The sequence below is a fragment of the Schistocerca cancellata genome, chromosome 6, assembly GCF_023864275.1.
Source record: "Schistocerca cancellata isolate TAMUIC-IGC-003103 chromosome 6, iqSchCanc2.1, whole genome shotgun sequence".
Lineage (NCBI taxonomy): Eukaryota > Metazoa > Arthropoda > Insecta > Orthoptera > Acrididae > Schistocerca > Schistocerca cancellata.
In genome coordinates this window covers 570,095,490-570,115,177 of record NC_064631.1, presented here as the reverse complement: position 1 = coordinate 570,115,177, position 19,688 = coordinate 570,095,490, and the positions used below count along the sequence as shown (strand labels likewise).

The 19,688-nt window shown below is 37.9% G+C and overlaps 1 protein-coding gene across 1 annotated transcript in view; it reads left to right on the top strand.

The window, feature by feature from the left end:
* The window catches only part of LOC126088435 (neural-cadherin-like), a 255,786-nt gene that overhangs the window by 181,334 nt on the left and 54,764 nt on the right, over positions 1-19,688 (top strand). The window contains exons 8-11 of the mRNA XM_049906577.1: positions 7,147-7,293; positions 7,415-7,606; positions 10,331-10,521; positions 12,694-12,883. Of these exons, the coding sequence (XP_049762534.1) occupies positions 7,147-7,293; positions 7,415-7,606; positions 10,331-10,521; positions 12,694-12,883 (720 nt within the window). The remainder of the gene's footprint in view (positions 1-7,146; positions 7,294-7,414; positions 7,607-10,330; positions 10,522-12,693; positions 12,884-19,688) is intronic.

The following is a 19,688-nucleotide window of genomic DNA, read 5'->3' as shown; positions in this document are numbered from 1 at the left end:
CATTTGTCCTCTAGCCATCCCTGCTTAGCCATTTTGCACTTCCTGTCGATCTCATTTTTGAGACGTTTGTATTCCTTTTTGCCTGCTTCATTTACTGCATTTTTATATTTTTTCCTTTCATCAATTAAATTCAATATTTCTTCTGTTACCCAAGGATTTCTACTAGCCCTTGTCTTTTTACCTACTTGATCCTCTGCTACCTTCACTACTTCATCCCTCAAAGCTACCCATTCTTCTTCTACTGTATTTCTTTCCCTCATTCCTGTCAATTGTTCCCTTATGCTCTCCCTGAAACTTGGTACAATCTCTGGTTCTTTCAGTTTTTCCAGGTCCCATCTCCTTAAATTCCCACCTTTTTGCAGTTTCTTCAGTTTTAATCTACAGGTCATAACCAATAGATTGTGGTCAGAGTCCATACCTTCCCCTGGAAATGTCTTACAATTTAAAACCTGGTTCCTAAATCTCTGTCTTACCATTATATAATCTATCTGATACCTTTTAGTATCTCCAGGTTTCTTCCATGTATACAACCTTCTAACATGTTTCTTAAACCAAGTGTTAGCTATGATTAAGTTGTGCTCTGTGCAAAATTCTACCAGGCGGCTTCCTCTTTCATTTCTTAGCCACAATCCATATTCACCTACTACGTTTCCTTCTCTCCCTTTTCCTACAATCGAATTCCAGTCACCTATGACTATTAAATTTTCGTCTCCCTTCACTATCTGAATAATTTCTTTTATTTCATCACACATTTCTTCAATTTCTTCATCATCTGCAGAGCTAGTTGACATATAAACTTGTACTACTGTAGTAGGTGTGGGCTTCATATCTATCTTGGCCACAATAATGTGTTCACTATGCTGTCTGTAGTAGCTTACCCGCATTCCTATTTTCCTATTCATTATTAAACCTACTCCTGCATTACTCCTATTTGACTTTGTGTTTATAACCCTGTAGTCACCTGACCAGAAGTCTTGTTTCTCCTGCCACCGAACTTCACTAATTCCCACTATATCTAACTTTAATCTATCCATTTCCCTTTTTAAATTTTCTAACCTACCTGCCCGATTAAGGGATATGACATTCCACGCTCCAATCCATAGAACGCCAGTTTTCTATCTCCGGATAACGACATCCTCTTGAGTAGTCCCTGCCCGGAGATCCAAATGGGGGACTATTTTACCTCCGGAATATTTTACCCAAGAGGACGCCATCATTTAATCATACAGTAAAGCTGTAGTTTCCCCTTGCTTTCAGCCATTCGCAGTACCAGCACAGCAAGGCCGTTTTGGTTATTGTTACAAGGCCAGATCAGTCAATCATCCAGACTGTTGCCCTTGCAACTACTGAAAAGGCTGCTGCCCCTCTTCAGGAACCACACGTTTGTCTGGCCTCTCTACAGATACGCCTCCATTGTGGTTGTACCTACGGTACGGCTATCTGTATCGCTGAGGCATGCAAGCCTCCCCACCAATGGCAAGGTCCATGGTTCATGGGGGGGACCACAGACATATGTCTTCTAAAAGACTGAGTGTCCATCTATGAAAATGATGTTCACCAATTGTCAAAAAGGGGCTAGGACATATGGTATCTGAACAAAGTGAAATGTATCGGCACTTGGTGTTGAACAGGTTCAAGTCCTTTCTAGAGATAAAACTGCCTGCCACCCTGTAATACCTCGAAACTCCTAGTTGTTTTTGGTCTTCTGAAATTTAGAAGGAAAAATGCTCCAAATTTCATTTATAAGAGTATCTTACATTAATACTGAAAATATTCATAAATTGTTACTAATGACTTCAAGCAGGGAGCTGACCTTGACTGTTCAGTGGATTGACCTGTTCATGTCATTAAGAACAATTTACCCAACGTACTCAGTGTCAATTGGTGGAAGGATAAATGGTGTTAAGGGTACTGAAGCACATGAGATGTACTCATGCTATTAAATTCTCCATTTGTTCAAATTCCATGAGGGCACTGTGAGTTATCTAGTGCACACAACCAGCAATTAAACATGTTCAGACCAGGATGGACACCTTTCCCTGCATACATTATTTATAAAATGAGGTGATACTCTGGAGGGTACCAGACTATATGGGTATTTGCGGAATGAAGTGGCTAATGCAAGGAATGTAGTGGCTAATGCATTAGCTAAGGACACTGCATCTTAAGAAGTACAGGCAGAATATTGCCAAGGAACAACTGAATTACTTTTCAATTTGTTGTGACCAACCAACACTTCAATTGTGGATGTCTTTATACTTTTTTTTATATATTTACATGTTTTATGCCAAGTGTCATACTCTGTGACTATCTAAATTCAATTGAGATGCTAATAGTTGCACTTTCTGGTGTCCTACCTTCAGAAGACAACAAAATAGTATAAATAAATCTTTGGGACCATGTTGGAGGTCTTTCACAGGATTAAATATCCATAAACATGTAACCTATTTGTTTAGTCCCGATAGGCACAATAAAAAGATATTGTGCCTATCGCGACTCAGCATCTCCTCTATATGGTGGGTAGCAACTTTCCTTCTCTGGTATTGTTAAATTCCATCCTGGCTTTTCCATTGTTTGATTTTAACCTACCTGTTTTGTATGTTTGCTTCATCTTGTAGACTTCACTTTTCATCAGTCTGAATTCACAGTTAGTTAGGTATATATCAAGCTTAGTTGCTGCCCTCACAGCAAGGCCGGCCACGTTCTGGAGCCGCCGCTGCAGCTTCGTCATAATCGGGCATTAGGAGTCCAATGACTAAAGAAAATATATCATATATCAGTGTGTTATGTATCCGACCTTGCCAGCATTAAGCGCGCGCACACACACACACACACACACACACACACACACACACACACACATATGCGTCCACACATTTACAGACACAAGCAGACATATGTAAAGGCAAACTTGAAGCTCGTGTGTGTGTGTCTTTTATTGTGTTTGTCTACCAGCGCTTTCTCGTTTGGTAAGTCACAGCATCTTTTTTTAATATATTTTTCCCATCTTCAAAATTTGATACTATCCATACTGCAAAAGTTGCAGAGAATAGACATTTAAGATGATCTGTAACAGGTGATTTCCAATCAGGTTTTTATCTACATGAATCTGTAAGAATTTAGAATATTCTCTTTCACTTGTCGATTTACCCTCATACATTACGAGGTTGTAGAGAGCTTTAGGGAGAGCATTAGAGAATGACTGACAAAAATGGGGGAAAGAAATACAGTAGAAGAAGAATGGGTAGCTTTGAGAGACGAAATAGTGAAGGTAGCAGAGGATCAAGTAGGTAAAAAGACAAGGGCTAGTAGAAATCCTTGGGTAACAGAAGAGATATTGAATTTAATTGATGAAAGGTGAAAATATAAAAAGGCAGTAAATGAAGCAGGCAAAAAGGAATACAAACGTCTCAAAAATGAGATCGACAGGAAGTGCAAAATGGCTAAGCAGGGATGGCTAGAGGACAAATGTAAGGATGTAGAGTCTTATCTCACTAAGGGTAAGGTAGATACTGCCTACAGGAAAATTAAAGAGACCTTCGGAGAAAAGAGAACCACTTACATGGATATCAAGAGCTCAGATGGAAACCCAGTTCTAAGCAAAGAAGGGAAGCAGAAAGGTGGAAAGAGTATATAGAGGGTCTATACAAGGATGATATACTTGAGGACAATATTATAGAAATGGAAGAGAATGTAGATGAAGATGAAATGGGAGATACGATACTGCGTGAAGAGTTTAACAGAGCACTGAAAGACCTAAGTCGACACAAGACTCTGGGAGTAGACAACATTCCATTAGAACTACTGACAGCCTTGGGAGAGCCAGGCCTAACAAAACTCTACCATCTGGTGAGCAAGATGTATGAGTCAGGTAAAATACCCTCATACTTCAAGAAGAATATAATAACTCCAATCCCAAAGAAAGCAGGTGTTGCCCGATGCCCGCCACGTATCTCAGACAGCCTGTGCGGGAGCGACGGCTTCCGTACCCCTTCCGCCTGGGTGAAGAGGTATGGGTTCTTTTGGGCATTGAAGTGCCCATCACGTACCATGGTGGCAATCTTCTTCAGCACGTTTGGCATGTTAGTGCTGTCCGGGAAGGGTATGATGTCCGTGCGAAGATTGCCATCCTCTTCTTGCTTCCCATTCTGTGTTGCCTTCCCGCCTGGAGTTGGGGAAGGAGAGGACGGTGCCACGTCCATGGGTGTCTCCCCGGTCTCCTGTATTGCTAAAGGTTCCGGGGCGACGTCCGTTTGAGTGGCCACGTCCTTCTGCAACGGTAGGTCCGTCTGTGTGACGGCGTCCACCCCCACCGGGCGCACCGCAGGGGAGGTGGGCGAGGGGGCGGGAACCATCTTCTTGTTCAGAACCTGCAGCTCCTCGCACAGCTGCTGGAGCTGACGACGAACTGCGACAACTTCTTCTTTGAGTGCGGCCCGTTCTGCCGCAAAGGCGGCTTGGAGGCCGGCCATGGTGTCGTCAGTGGCGGCTTCTGCTTCGTGACGGCACAGCTCGCACCTCTCGCCAGAGCGGGTGGGCAGGGCGGCCATCATGGCACAGTTCGCACAGCTGCTGGCCACCCCACGAGGCTTCGTGCAACTGCGCGTGTCATGAGCCGCCGCGCACTTCAAGCACGCGACGATGTTCTTGCAGTCACACGCAGTATGGCCCAGCTGCTGGCACTTGTAGCACTGCTGAATCTTGCTCTTCTGCTGAGTGCGCTTGCGCTTTGGCTGCTGTTGGCGGTCGCTGTTGTTCCCCATCGTATGGATGAGGATTTCCAGTGCAGCTGCAATCTGCTTCCCTTTCCATCCAGCCATGGCGTTGGGCTAGTGGCGTTGGCGTGCGCGAGCAACGGTAACGATGTGAGCCGCAGCGAGTCGAGCTGTGTCGAGAGGTGTTGACAGATGTGAAAATTACTGAACTATCAGTTTAATAAGCCATGGCTGCAAAATACTAACTTGAATTCTTTACAGACGAATGGAAAAACTGGAAGAAGCCGACCTCGGGGTAGGTCAGTTTGGATTCCCTAAAAATGTTAGAACACCTGAGGCAATACTGATCCTACGATTTATCATAGAAGCTAGATTAAGGAAAGGCAAACCTATGTTTCTAGCATTTGTAGACTTAGGGAAAGCTTTTGACAATGTTGACTGGAATACTCTCTTTCAAATTCTGAAGCTGGCAGGCGTAAAAATCAGGGCGCAAAAGGCTATTTACAATTTGTACAGAAACCAGATGGCAGTTATACGAGTTGAGAGACATGAAAAGGAAGCAGTGGTTGAGAAGGGAGTGAGACAGGGTTGTAGCCTGTTCCCGATGTTATTCAGTCTGTATATTGAGCAAGCAGTAAAGGACACAAAATAAAAGTTCAGAGACGGTATTAAAATCCATGGAGAAGAAATAAAAACTTTGAGGTTCGCCGATGACATTGTAATTCTGTCAGAGACAGCAAAGGACCTGGAAGAGCAGCTGAACGGAATGGAGAGTGTCTTCAAAGGATGATATAAGATGAACAGCAACAAAAGCAAAACGAGGATAATGGAATGTAGTCGAATTAAACTGGGTGATGCTGCAGGAATTAGATTAGGAAATGAGACACTTTAAGTAGTAGAAGACTTTTGCTATTTGGGGACCAAAATAACTAATGATGGTCGAAGTAGAGAGGATATAAAATGTAGACTGGCAATGGCAAGGAAAGCGTTTCTGAAGAAGAGAAATTTGTTAACATCGAGTATAGATTTAAATGTCAGGAAGTCGTTTCTGAAAGTATTTATATGGAGTGTAGCCATATATGGAAGTGAAACATGGATGATAACTAGTTTGGACAAGAAGAGAATAGAAGCTTTCAAAATGTGGTGTTACAGAAGAATGCTGAAGATTTGATGGGTAGATCATATAACTAATGTGGAGGTATTGAATAGGATGGGGGGAAAAGAGAAGTTTGTGGCACAACTTGAGTAGAAGAAGGGATCAGTTGGTAGGACATATTCTGAGGCATCAAGGGACACAAATTTAGTATTGGAGGGCAGCGTGGAGGGTAAAAATCATATAGGGAGACCGAGAGCTGAATACACTAAACAGATTCAGAATGATGTAGGTTGCAGTAGGTACTGGGAGATGAAGAAGCTTGCACAGGATAGATTAGCATGGAGAGCTGCATCAAACCAGTCTCTGGACTGAAGACCACAACAACAACACATTATTTCTAATGATGTGGTCAGGTCTGGTGCAGTTCTGAATTACATGTATTGTGTATTATCTAAAATCATTGACAGTCCATTTGCAGAGAATGAATATCAGATGAATGTCTGGATGTTTTGGTAGTACATAATATGGTTGCCACTATCTAAGAAAAATCAGATTTAACTCACACATCATGTTACATGTTAGAGATTGTATATCCAAATACTCTTTCACTCTTGAGTAACAATTCCAGTATTTTGGTCACAGAAATGTCGCCCAACAATTACGATTGTGTAATCTTGTTTTACAATAAGTTCACATACACAGTCTCTTGAAGAAGGACTGATGATACAATGAACCCATTTAAATGAGTATTGGTCAAGCCACATAAAACTGAACAAAAAGTAGACATTTAAAAAAGGCCAATAATTTTTTGCCTGCCAATATGGGTATCACATTGGTAGAAGAAATATGAGTGGCTCCAAAACTGCAGTTTTACTGAAATTAATATTTGTAATAGAAAAATATGGTGGAATATAAATAATCTAGGAGTAAAGGAGACCACTCATTGAAGAGCAGAATCATTGTCACCGACAGGCACATATAAAAGAGAAGAACTTGCTAGCTTTCAAAATAAAACTTTTGTTGAGCTGAAGCACACGCACATACCCTGTGCCCATACAGTGTGCCAGCTGGACACATTAATATTTATCAGTTAATTACTGATAAGATGCTGTTTAGCTGCACTAGCTGTTGATGGAAGGCAGAAAAACCTGCTTATTCAAAGTTCATTATTGTTTTGTATTTTGAAAACAAAAATGTGTATAAATTTGTGGCATTGTTTATTTTATTATCTGTCTACTATGTATCACAAAGGCAATTTGGTTGACATATTTAAGATGTATAGCTGTCACATATAATTACTAATATAACTTTTTTTACTTTATTTTTGTTTTACAGGTGTTTGATCGTGAAGGTGATGATGGAAAATTTGTGTCAGTAACGGTGAAAGCCACTGACCAAGGAGAACCTTCCTTGGAAGGTGTATGCTCATTTACTGTGGAGATTACTGATGTTAATGACAATCCTCCCCTTTTTGACAGACAGGTATTTTTCCATATTTATAGTGTATGGCACAATGTAATGTTTGCTTTATTTTCATAGCTCAGGATTCTCTAGTAAATTGAAGTTATTGGAAAATGTACAGTAGCTTCTGTTTTAATTGCAGAAATACATAGAGAATGTGAAACAAGATGCAAGCATTGGGACTAACATACTGAGAGTGTCAGCATCAGATGAGGATGCTGATAATAATGGTGCCATTGTATACACATTAAGTGCACCATACAATCCAGATGATCTGGAATATTTTGAGATTCAACAAGAATCAGGATGGATAGTTCTGAGGAAGCCGTTAGATGTAAGTAATAACATGTAATTAACTAATAGCAAAAGAAATTGTTATACTTATTGTTTCAAAGTGCAATTTTACTTTTTCAGAATGTAGTAGACATGCATGTTTCTAACTGATATCACAAACTTGCTTTTGCTGCAGTTTGTATTTTCCTTGTGATTAATCACTACTACCAGGGTTTAGTCTGCATAATATGGTATTGTAACAAGAGACATTGTAATCCTTAGAGGCTAATATTTAGAGACCTTACAAGAAGAGTTGCCAACATTACAAGAAAAGTATTCATCACAATGCCAGACTGAACCCTGGTTCTTTTGGGTATAAGTGAAGGCTTCGGAGTGCACTGCCACTTCATTACAAGGTGATAGACAGTCTGTCTAGAGATGTCTGTGAAGTAATAATATGCATTCATGTTTGAATATGACTCTAGTGTGACGCTGCAATTGTTTTCAAACTTAGCTTTTTGACTTATATTTATTCTTTTAGTCACACATTACTTTATGTTGCCATCAGCAGTCAGTAATCACTGTACATTAAAATGATGGATAAGTTTCCTTTCTACGGCACTTACCTTCAGTGATTTTATTGTATGTACTGTAATTCACTGTTGTTCACTACTTTCAGTTTACATGTATGTATGTACACACAGTATTTATCCAAGAGCACTTTATAAGTTTTTAAGTAAACCAGTTTTCTGAAATAACTGCAAGTATTTTAAATCTGAATATGCCTTTATGTATATAATCCACTTCCAAGAAGAATTTTAATCCACCAAGAATTTTTCATTTTTGTACATTTCTTAGAAATAGAAGCAAACTGTATTTTGCAATAAATATTGCGAGGCACTTGAGAAGACATTTTTGTAATTTTTAACTGAGCTGTACCACTATATTTATGACTGAACTCACTAATTTTGTTAACTGCTTTTCAGAGAGCTCTAGAGATTTTTGAAGGGTGATGCTCCGATTTTGCTGAGTTAGTATGTTTTTGTACTGATAATTCTTTTTTGCCTCTTCAGGAGGCTATATGTGATAGTATATATAGTTTGTGATATTTTGGTCAACTGAGGGCATCAGAGGTAAATTTTTATTTTTGTGCCCTCCAAAGGGAAGCCTCTGATGTTGCTCAGTTGATGTGACATTTGTGACATTTTTCCTTCTGTGTATGGGGCAGCGTACAGTAACAAGAGGCATCTGCAATTTTTGGATGCAGTGTTAGATATCATCACCATTTTTGGCCCAATCCTTTCCCCAATACCCTCTCTAAATGCATCTTCTTCCGCATGTAAATTGCTTGCTTTAATGATATTGTTTATAATTTCATACTCTTGTTTTGTTTCGTTAATTGCACCATTTCTGTTCTTCGGAATTGAACCACCACAAGGGATGTTTTCCAGTAAGTAGGTGACTCCATTTCCATATGTGCATACATAAACAATGAATGGAAACATTGGAGTGTTCAGTATGTTCCTTAAAATAAGTAGTATAGTTGAAATAATATTAAGTTTCTAAAATCATTAATAACAGGCTCGGTCTTGGGCAAAGTGTGGAGGGAATGTTCAGATAAAAATGACTCATAATTTTAAAAAGCTGTGTTATACATAATGCTAAGAATGCCATTATGAAAGCTGCAAAAATCTCTCATGTTACATTTTCACACTACACAATATGTATAATTGACACAGATCTTTATTTCTCTGCTCCTCTTGCTGACATGCCGCAAGCTTCCCCTATAAATGTCTTGTATGAAGAATATGTTTAGGTGCCACAGTTATTTAGTTTTTTGTAATGAGATGCATCATATGTAAATTGGTTCTTATTGACCTGTCTAAGAGTATTTAAAGGTGAAGCAATCATATAACTTTATTCACATATGAAAAGATGTTTTTAATTTACTGTAGAGAAATCAGCAGATCTATTTATTTAAACAAGACAGGAGAAAAAATTCGCCTTGAATAAAGGATAGGTACTAAGAGATATGCTATGGAAATCATGCATCTTAGAAAATATGCTGAATAATTAAATAATACTCAGGAAGATAATACTCACTGATTAAAGACCACTAAGTTACCCCATGAACAAACTCATGTATTCAAAACCAACAGAATTCAGCACATCAACTCAGGCAAATTTTGTGCCACATTCTTCTCCTACAAATGTCTTGTATGAAGAATATGTTTAGCTGCCGTAGTTATTCAGTGGTTTATAAAGAGAAGCATCATATGTAACTATTTTTTGCTAAATTACAACTTATTTATCTCACTGAATCTATTACATGGTTTCCATTTGATGAAATTTAGGAATGGAGTTTTGCATCTATTATACAAAAACTTCTTTCCAGTTCCACTCTAGATAAGCCTCTGACCGGGCCTGCATATTGCTACTTTGTTGGCAAAAAATCAGAAAGTTTCCTAAACATAGCTGCAATAAAAAAATGTGATTCACTTTTTGCTAATTGCAACAATGCTTATTTTCAATTCGATAGTTCTATTTGAAGCCCAGAGAATTAAATAATTCATAATCTGTGAGACATTTAAAAATGAGGAAGTAGGTATCTTTTTTTATTAATTGCTTATGTTATTTTATCTTTGGTTAACTCAAAGAGATTAAGTGGAGTTTTTTTCTTTTTTACAGTTTCTTTTTTAAATTGGTTTGTTTAATTTTTTGAACTGAATGTTGTGCTTGTAATCTCCCCACTTACCTGACAGCACATCTTTTCATGCCACTGTAGCGAGAAAAATATCTCCTGCGTGTCCGTGCCTTGGACAGGGGAAGTACTCCCTTATATGCAGATGTGGACGTTGCATTAGACGTCGTAGACAGGAACAATAAGCCTCCTCTATGGGACCTGAGTGTATACGGCCCCATTCACATCAAAGAAAATGTCACAGTTGGTACAGTAGTGACAACAGTGAGAGCAAGGTTTGTATGCTGCAGGAAGCTATAGAATGTAAGAAACATTATTCAAAAGTGAAGGTCTATCATCTTCATAGCAGCTGCATCTATAGCAGTTTGAAACATTTTTTTGAATTTTTACATAATCTCTGTACATTTCACAGTGCCACAGGATCAGTTCAGTTGCTATGGAGATCATCCTGGTGGAGACAGCAGCTCGTGCGTGCTTCCTTCCCCCTCTTCAACCTATCCTTCATAGTGTGTAAGAACTAATATGACTAACAGCGTGATTTTTTGTTTTTCCATTGACAATTTTTTAATATAGCGAGAGACGTACAAGTTGGAAGCCATGGCTCAAGATAAAGGATACCCTCCCTTGTCCCGAACCGTCGAAGTTCAAATAGACGTTGTGGACCGTGCAAACAATCCTCCAGTCTGGGACCATGTTGTGTATGGACCCATCTACATTAAAGAAAACATGCCAGTTGGGGCAAAAGTTGTGTCTGTTAAAGCCAGGTCTGTCACTCGACTCAATGTTGGTTGCTCCGTGGGGCACGCCTCACCCTTGCACGGCACTGGGAGTTGTATTTTGCACGCTGACTCCCTACACGTAATGCACGTCCAGAGTTTTCTTGGTGTGTGTGACTGTCCATCTGTACCTCTACTAACCTGTACTTCTTGTGATGTGTCAAAGAATTTATATTAGCTCTATAAGTTCTTTCAACATTTTCAATGAAATGAGGACTACATATAAAGATTGAAGATGGCAGCATTTTAAATCAGATCAGTTTATCAATATTAGTAGTTGTGATTTTAGAGAAGGGGGAGAATTATTTTTTTGAAAACTGCAGGATAGTATTTCATCAAAACATCCTAAAACAGTTTCTGAGGCAGGCCAACACTTAAGAGATTAGATAAATCTTTATCTGAATTTGTAAAATACAACAACAAAACTTAAGAGTAACTTATAATTGTGGGAATATTAGAACATTAGTTTAAATTTTTCTGTTTTAATCAGTCAGGTTTATGTATTTTGTGATGTCTGAAATATCCTGATAGAAAAGATTTAGTCACAAAAAATATTTGATCTTTTTTAATTCTGGGGGTCACTTTCAATAAAATTAAAACCGAGCTAGATTTTACTTTAATAATTTTCTTTGCAACAAAATGCCCAGTTTTCTTTATTTTCTACAATCTGTGTCATCTAGAACTGATATGTCAAACATAGAGTACAGGTAGTTAAAAAAATCTTTGTTTGTGTAGTTTTGGATTTCATCTACTGTAATAGAAGTAATTTTGTGAATTATTTTATTGCTGTCAAATAGGCATTGTCTGTACAATTATCAGCATACATCAATTCAAAGGCTGTGTTAATTATCATGTAAAAAGAAATGTGTTTAATGTAGGTTGCTTTATTTAAAAGCATGCGCAACAATTTGTGTAACGAAAGCTTTGTTATGAGAATGTATAGGTGCAGGACTATTATGAATCAATACATATTACTGCTTCAATACATTTACAGACTATGCAGAGAACTAACACTACACATTCAATAGATTTTTGTGATTTCAACCAGTTTTTGTGCAGAGGTTGACTGATTTTTTTTTCTGGCATGATTTTTGTTAGTAGACATTGTAGAAGTTTTTATAAGATTTGTGGATGGGTACAAAGCAGTTGAAATACGGTTCAAAAATATTTTTTTCTCGTTTTGTTTCAGTCTGCATGTGCGCATTTGCTCATATACAAAGTTTTAAGGCTGCAGAGTTAGTTACTTTTTTATTTTTGCCTGTGCTACTTGTAAGTCAAGAAGCAATTTCCCATACTTGACAGTATATGAGCAGCTCTTAATTTGCATGAATAATGGAGCATTTTTTAATTGAAAATAAGACAATTTTGGTTTTTGATGTTAGAATTTAGAATATTTTTAAAAAGAAAATAATGTTTTTGAATATATTATAAAATACAAATCAATAATTTTTTTCAATTTTTACATCATATCAATAGAACATCATCATTTCCAAACGTTACACAATATCTTACACAAAATACAATCAGTCAGAGAATTTTACAGATATGTTAGCTTTTGTAAAATTAAAGGTCTTGAGATTATACAATTGATCATAAATCAATAAAATTATGAGATACTGTATATTGCTCCAATCTGAAATACAGTTGGTAAATAATTTTATATTTTTCCAGTTCTGGTATAGAAGGAAATCCAACTGTTTTCTATCGCCTCATGCCAGGATCTACAGCACAAACCAACAAATACCATACTTTCTATTTACAACAAAGAGCTGACAATGGATTTACTTGGGCAGACATCAAAGTGAATCACCCATTAGATTATGAAAGTATTAAGGAATATAATCTCACAATACGTGTAGAGGTAAACATCTAAATTCTCTCATAGAAAAAAAAGCTAGAATTATTTTACTCTGTGTTTAAGATTATGCCTTTGAAATTGTTGTCCATGTGCCTAAACTGCTGTGATGACTTTAAATGTAGTTTTTATATACAGCAGATAAAATATAAATGAAAATTTAAAAAATTAAAAATTCCAAAATGCAATCTACAAATTTTTAATTTAGTAATCCACACAAATAAGAGTTTTAGGGTGTGCTGAAGGATGCAAATGCCTTCTCCAGTAAGTTTTTTTTAGTTTAGTGTATGTTAAGGCTGCCTAAGAAATATGGTTAAGATTTAGCACTTACATTATATTTAGAAATTTACTTATTTTGTGAGATAATGGTAATAATCTGCTTTGATACCCTTTGTTGATGTATATGGTCACTCACAAGGGAACCTCCCCATCGCACCCCCCCCCCCCCCCCCCCCCCTCAGATTTAGTTATAAGTTGGCACAGTGGATGGGCCTTGGAAAACTGAACACAGATCAATTGAGAAAACAGGAAGAAGTTGTGTGGAACTATGAAAGAAATAAGCAAAATATACAAACTGAGTAGTCCATGTGCAAGATAGGCAACATCAAGGATAGTGTGAGTTCAGGAGCACTGTGGTCCCGTGGTTAGCGTGAGTAGCTGCGGAACGAGAGGCCCTTCGTTCAAGTCTTCCCTCAAGCGAAAAGTTTACTTTCTTTATTTTCACAAAGTTATGATCTGTACGTTCGTTCCTTGATGTCTCTGTTCACTGTAATAAGTTTAGTGTCAGCGTTTTGCGTCTGCACTGCAAAACCGTCCGATAAGTAGACAAAAGGATGTGCCTCTCCAATGGGAACCAAAAACATTTGATTGCAAGGTCATAGGTCAACCAATTCCTCCACAGGAAAACACGTCTGATATATTCTATACGACACTGGTGACGGCATGTGCATCACATGACAGGAACTTGTACACTTGGCGAATGGGTAAAAAGATTCTTCTACCTTGCACAATTTAGGTTTTCTTGTAGATTTGATAATCACTCCCAAAAAAGTGATGAAACTGCAACAAATGAATGCCACAGTTTTCCTTGTGCTCTATCAAAACATATGTTTTTAACGTTTTCAAATTTTTCCACGTGTAGTCCGTCAAATCCTGCATATGTCCAAGCAAATCTGAACATGTCCTCGAATTCTGGAGAGCGAAGTTGACTATGTGTGAGTGCCTGAACTTTGATAATTGTCTGAAAATAAAAAAATAAACTTTTCACTCGAGGGAAGACATGAACCAAGGACCTCTCATTCCGTAACTGCTCACGCTAACCACGGGACCACGGCACACCTGAGTTCACACCATCCTTGATGTTGCCTATATTGCGCATGGACTACTCAGTTTGTATATTTTGCTAATTTTTTTCATAGTTCCACACAACTTCTTCCTGTTTTCTCGATTGATCTGTGCTGAGTTTCTCAAGGCCTATCCACTGTGCTAACTTATAACTAAATCAGAAGGGGGTGCAATGGGGAGGTTCCCTTGTCAGTAAATAAGAAATGGAATTAAAAGAGGAAGATTGCTACAACAAATCTTTGGAGTGGACAGATCCATCTTCAGTTTTATTCTCACTGCCTTGCTTTTCCTCCATTTTGATTCTGTGTTGTACTGGGGCATAAGTATATGAGAACTTATTTCGCTTCTTCAGTAAAGAAGCAATGAGCCCATCTTGTATAAAATTTCACTTAGTCAATAATTTTATTTGTGGTGTATGTGCTCTCAGAACTTATTATTTTGTTTAAGAATTGTCTTGGTTTGGTAATTATGCATATATGAAGGAACTGTTTTTCTTATTGTCACAGGATCCATTTGTTATGTTTATTATTTATTCCCTAATATCTTTTTGCCTAAAAATCTTTTCTTCAAAAATTTTATTCTCTTTGACTTATATCACTTCTCTGTAAACTATTAGCCACATTTTCTTCCTTCTCCTGTTGTAAAACCTTTCTTTCTTGTAACTCTATTGAAATGATCAATGGGTTCTTCACAGTCTCCACCTGTTTCATTTATGTCATCAGGGAAAACAAAATCTTTGAAGGTAGAATCCCTAAACTGTTTTCCTCTCCAGTTGTGGCAAAAGTTCTAAGTTGAACAATATGGCTTGAATGTCTTCTGCAATAATCAGTACAGCTCAAAGCAAATTTGTCCCCTACCTTGGTATATGTTCCATAGTTGATGCTGAAACACACATAAGTGTATGGACAGTGTATATTTCTTTCATATGTTCCATAGCTGGTGTTGAAACACACATAATTGTATGGACAGTGTATATTTCTTTCATTAGTGAAGTGTTAAGTGCAATATAGTGTTCAGGGTGTCAAAGGAAGTGGTAAAACACTGGGCATAGCTATTTCGCTGTGTCTAATGTGGAGTCCAAGGGTGACGAAACAGAGTGCAGAAGTGGCTAATTGCTTTTGAGCACACCAAGGTAATCCTTAAAAGGAGATGAAAATTTACTCGGGTTGCCATACGGCTTCCTATATGTTCACTGACAGTTACAGGAATCTTGTGATGTACCTTCACTCATGACAGGTGTGTTTTCAGAGATTGTGTGCCCATACAGTATACAGTCACATGGCTGCTTATAAAGGTCACCTGCATCAGCCCCCTCACGATGAGTGAGTGTTACATTTTCTCTGTGTGTTACTGTCAGTGCTGAATCAGCTAATGAAACATCTCAATGAAAGAATTACTCCAACATATCATTGCCTAGCAGCAAACTTTCGCAGAACAATGGCAGGTTCTTGCCACCACTCTAAATCGAGTGGCAGCAGTGCGTTCATGGCAGCTTACTCTCCCATCAATGCAGCCATTGTCCTTTCTGGCACTAACCTAGGTGGCCTCTACAAGCAGGCCTCTGAACTGTATGGACACGCAATTCTGAAGTTGCTCGCATCATAAGTGAAGGTACATCACCTTGTTTACAAGGAATACATCACAAATGGAAAGAACAGATGACAAATTGTGGCTAATGGAAGAACAGGGTGTATTCCAGGTCACTGCTAAAAATACTCTCACTGCTAACAAGGAAGTAATACAAGGCATGAAAGAATGTCCAGACTTTGTCAATCATGTATCTCAGCATAAAAAAATGTTACAGTATCCAGTCAAACATAAAAATAGGTGACAAGATTTCAAAACTGAGTTCTTTGTCTGATGGTAAGGAGAAAGTCTAAGAAGAGTAAACATCTAATCTTAATGGGAGATACTCCTGGTCAAAAGGGACATGGCAGAATAAGATGCAATTGACCAAAATCTTCCTAGCTTCATTTCATTAGTACTTTCTATAATGTTCTCTAGCACTATGTCTCTCTTGCATTTTGCATCATTTTTCCACGAGTTTAAGTCATTTTCCTGTGTGTATAAGTGTATGTGTGTGTGTGTGTGTGTGTGTTTGAATATAGAACACTTAATATGGAGGTTATTTGTGCTGTTCCGAAAGAGGAACCCACTCTAATTTTAACCCAATGTATATCTGCTGTCTCATGTACATAAGTTTGGAGGCAGGTGAAATGAAGAATATTTAACACTTGCCAGTATTAGTGGAATATTACATCCCCTACAGATTGAAATAATTACTGATTTTTACCAAAACTGTAAGCAAAGCTTTACTTTGTATCAGAAAACCATAGCACGACAAGTCATTGTCTGCAGCTAATATTCATATCTGATTTTTCGTTTCTCTCCTGAGATTTCCTTTGTCATGGTTCAGGTGTGGAAATGTCTTTGATGGCTTGGTAGTCCAATCCTAGCATGGAACTTGTGACCATAGGAATTACAAATGATGGAAGGTGGAGGATGTGGCTGGACCTGGAGGAGTTTACATCTCTGGCATTTGTCATTCTCCAGTCTTCAATGTTCCAGCTCAAAGTTCTGAAGAGCACTTGAGGTAGTTGAGTGCCAGCATCTGTGATATTCTGCTATGGTGGACCAGTCACTCGGATCGATGTTCGACGTTTTTAGATTTTTCTTGTATTGATCCTTATAGCATTTAAGAGGGGCACCTCACGGCCTTTTTACCTGTGCTCACTTCACTGTACGTCATTTGATGTGGAAGTCTGTCATTTCTCATCTACTGGACATGCCCAACCCATCTTAGTTGGTGCCCAATAATGAGAGCTTCTATACTATTCATTTTTGCTTTCTCAAGAACAGTGGTATTTGATATAAAGTCAACCCATTTCATATTCATGATGTATCTTAGCTTCTGTTGGTTGAAGCATTCCAGTTTCTTCAGATCAGATCGCAGCAGTATAATGTCCAGGTTTCACAACTATAGAGCAGCATTGAGATGACAACAGCTTTATACACCATCAGTTTAGTGTATAGTGTTAGGTCTTTACTCAGGAAGAGATGTTTTCTGAGACAACCAAATGCTACATGGGCAGCATGTATTCTGTAAGCAAAGCCTTACTTTGTCTCAGAAAACCATTGCATGACAAATATAGACATTTGAATAAATGCAAACCATCACACGTGAATCAAAACTGAAACTATTCCATTACCTAAGTACTTCATCATTGGGAACACACTGGCTATTTGCGATTGGCCGCTGCCTGCTAGTTTATGGTGGATACTGCACAATGCACATACTATCTTAGCATATGGCAATCCCCAATTCAAAAATGAACACAAAGCCATGGTAGCATGCAAATGCAGGAAATAACCCTTGCAAACAACACAAATATACATACAAATGTAATAAAAGTGAATGAAAATTAAAGCCTGAGAACATAACTGCCCACTTTTGCTGACAGCAGGAATGCATGATATTTGTACAGTTCTTTCAGTTAACATGTCTACAACTGGCGATGTAGATAAGACATCCTTCATTCAATTAACTCATATTGTAACCTGATGACAAAAGTTTTATTAACGGCTTATAGTCACAAATTTGAATTTGCTGTTTCCTGTTTGATCACAGCTCAGAACATTTCAAAGTGCCATGGTAGACAATAAGAAAATACATTAAGATATTCAGAATGTGAATTAACAATCTGCATTACTTGCCAAACAGTCCAGACTGTTCACAATTGATACAGTATGCTCCCAGCAATCATGTGGTGATTAACACATCGTAAATTCAAATGCAGTGTTATGAATATTAGGTCACTATGAGAAAGTGCATTAACATATTCCTAATTAAATATGACAATCCACAGTATCCACTTCCGTACACGCACAACACTCATTCACCTTGGTGATCTGCACATTGTAGTTTTAGGATTAACACTCTGGACATCAATCCATGATGAACATATCTTCATTGACAGCTACAGACATACTCCACAAACCACCATACTGTGTACACCAGAGGGGTCCCATATACCACTACTAGACATTTCCTTTCCTGTTCCACGTGCAAACAGAGCAAGGGAAAAATAACTTTCTATAAGCCTCCTTACGAGCCCTAATGTCTCACATCTTATCTTTGTGGTCCTCACATGAAATATACAATGGAAGCAGTCAAATCGGTCTGAGTCACACTCAAATGTCAGTTTTCTAAATTTCCTTGATAGCAAGCCACAGAACAAATGTCATATTCCTTCCAGGGATTCCGTAGTATTTCCATAATACTTGTGTGCTGATTGATTCCACCAGTAAAAAATCTATCAGCATGCCTCTGAATTGCTTCAATATCTTCCTTTAATCTGACTCGATGGAGAGCAAAAACACTCTTCTGATATATAAAAATGGGTCGCACTAGTGTTCTATATGCTGTCTCCTTTATACATGAGCTAAGCTTTCCATAAATTCTCCCAATAAATGAAGTTCTCCATACTAATGATGTGATATGCATTAACATGCATTAATACATTTTTTATTTAATCTAGTGGTTTGCGGTGAACTGCCATCTAAAACTGAGCAATATAGCACAAGTGCAAAGAGCGATAACAAAAAAATTTAAATTCTAAAATAAATCGCACAACACACCTAATGAAACATCACAAAAATAACTAAACATGCAATCGAGAACTTGAGTTGAGCTATATAGCTGAAGTAGACAGAGTGATACCAAAAAAAATGAAATCCTAAATGAAATTGTGTCACATTCAGAAAAAAAAATCAGCCAAATATTTATGAGAGCGAAAATTATAAATATGATTACTGCTTGCTCACTTGCAACTGTGCCCTTAGGTTCCTGCTGAACCACACCATTGGAAATCATGAGGTATTCAATATAAACAACAGTTACTGAGACAACTACAGTTAATATTTAATAATGGACCACTTACATCTTTCACGTCAGAAACTCATGATGTCATACATAATGTCTTGGCTCAAAGCAAAGAACTGGAATTACACAGTAGCATTTACCCCAAAATTGCATAAAGAGCTTATGTAACAAAATCCACCCTATATTAAATTTTCCAACATACTAAAAATAGAAAGCAGGAAACAAGAGAAGAAGAAAGCACAGGAAAAAGAAACTTTCTGATCCCTTACAAAAATAGGGATAGTCCAGTCACCTTGATAGCACATTAGATTCTACTGCAGATTTGCATAGTAATAAGGCAGTCTTTTTGAATACCTGAGCTGGGAATTTTCCTATTAGCACTAGCTGGCTTGTAAAGAATACAATTAAATATTTTGTTTTTGTACAGTGATTCAAAGAATACCGTCCAGGTGACCAGGTTTAACACTTTGACTAACAACCACATATACCTTGCTGTTTCTTAGAATGCCAGCCATTTTTACGGTGGTTTTAGAAATTATATGTCCTTCGGAACACGATGAGACCAACTGAGCCCATCAATATACA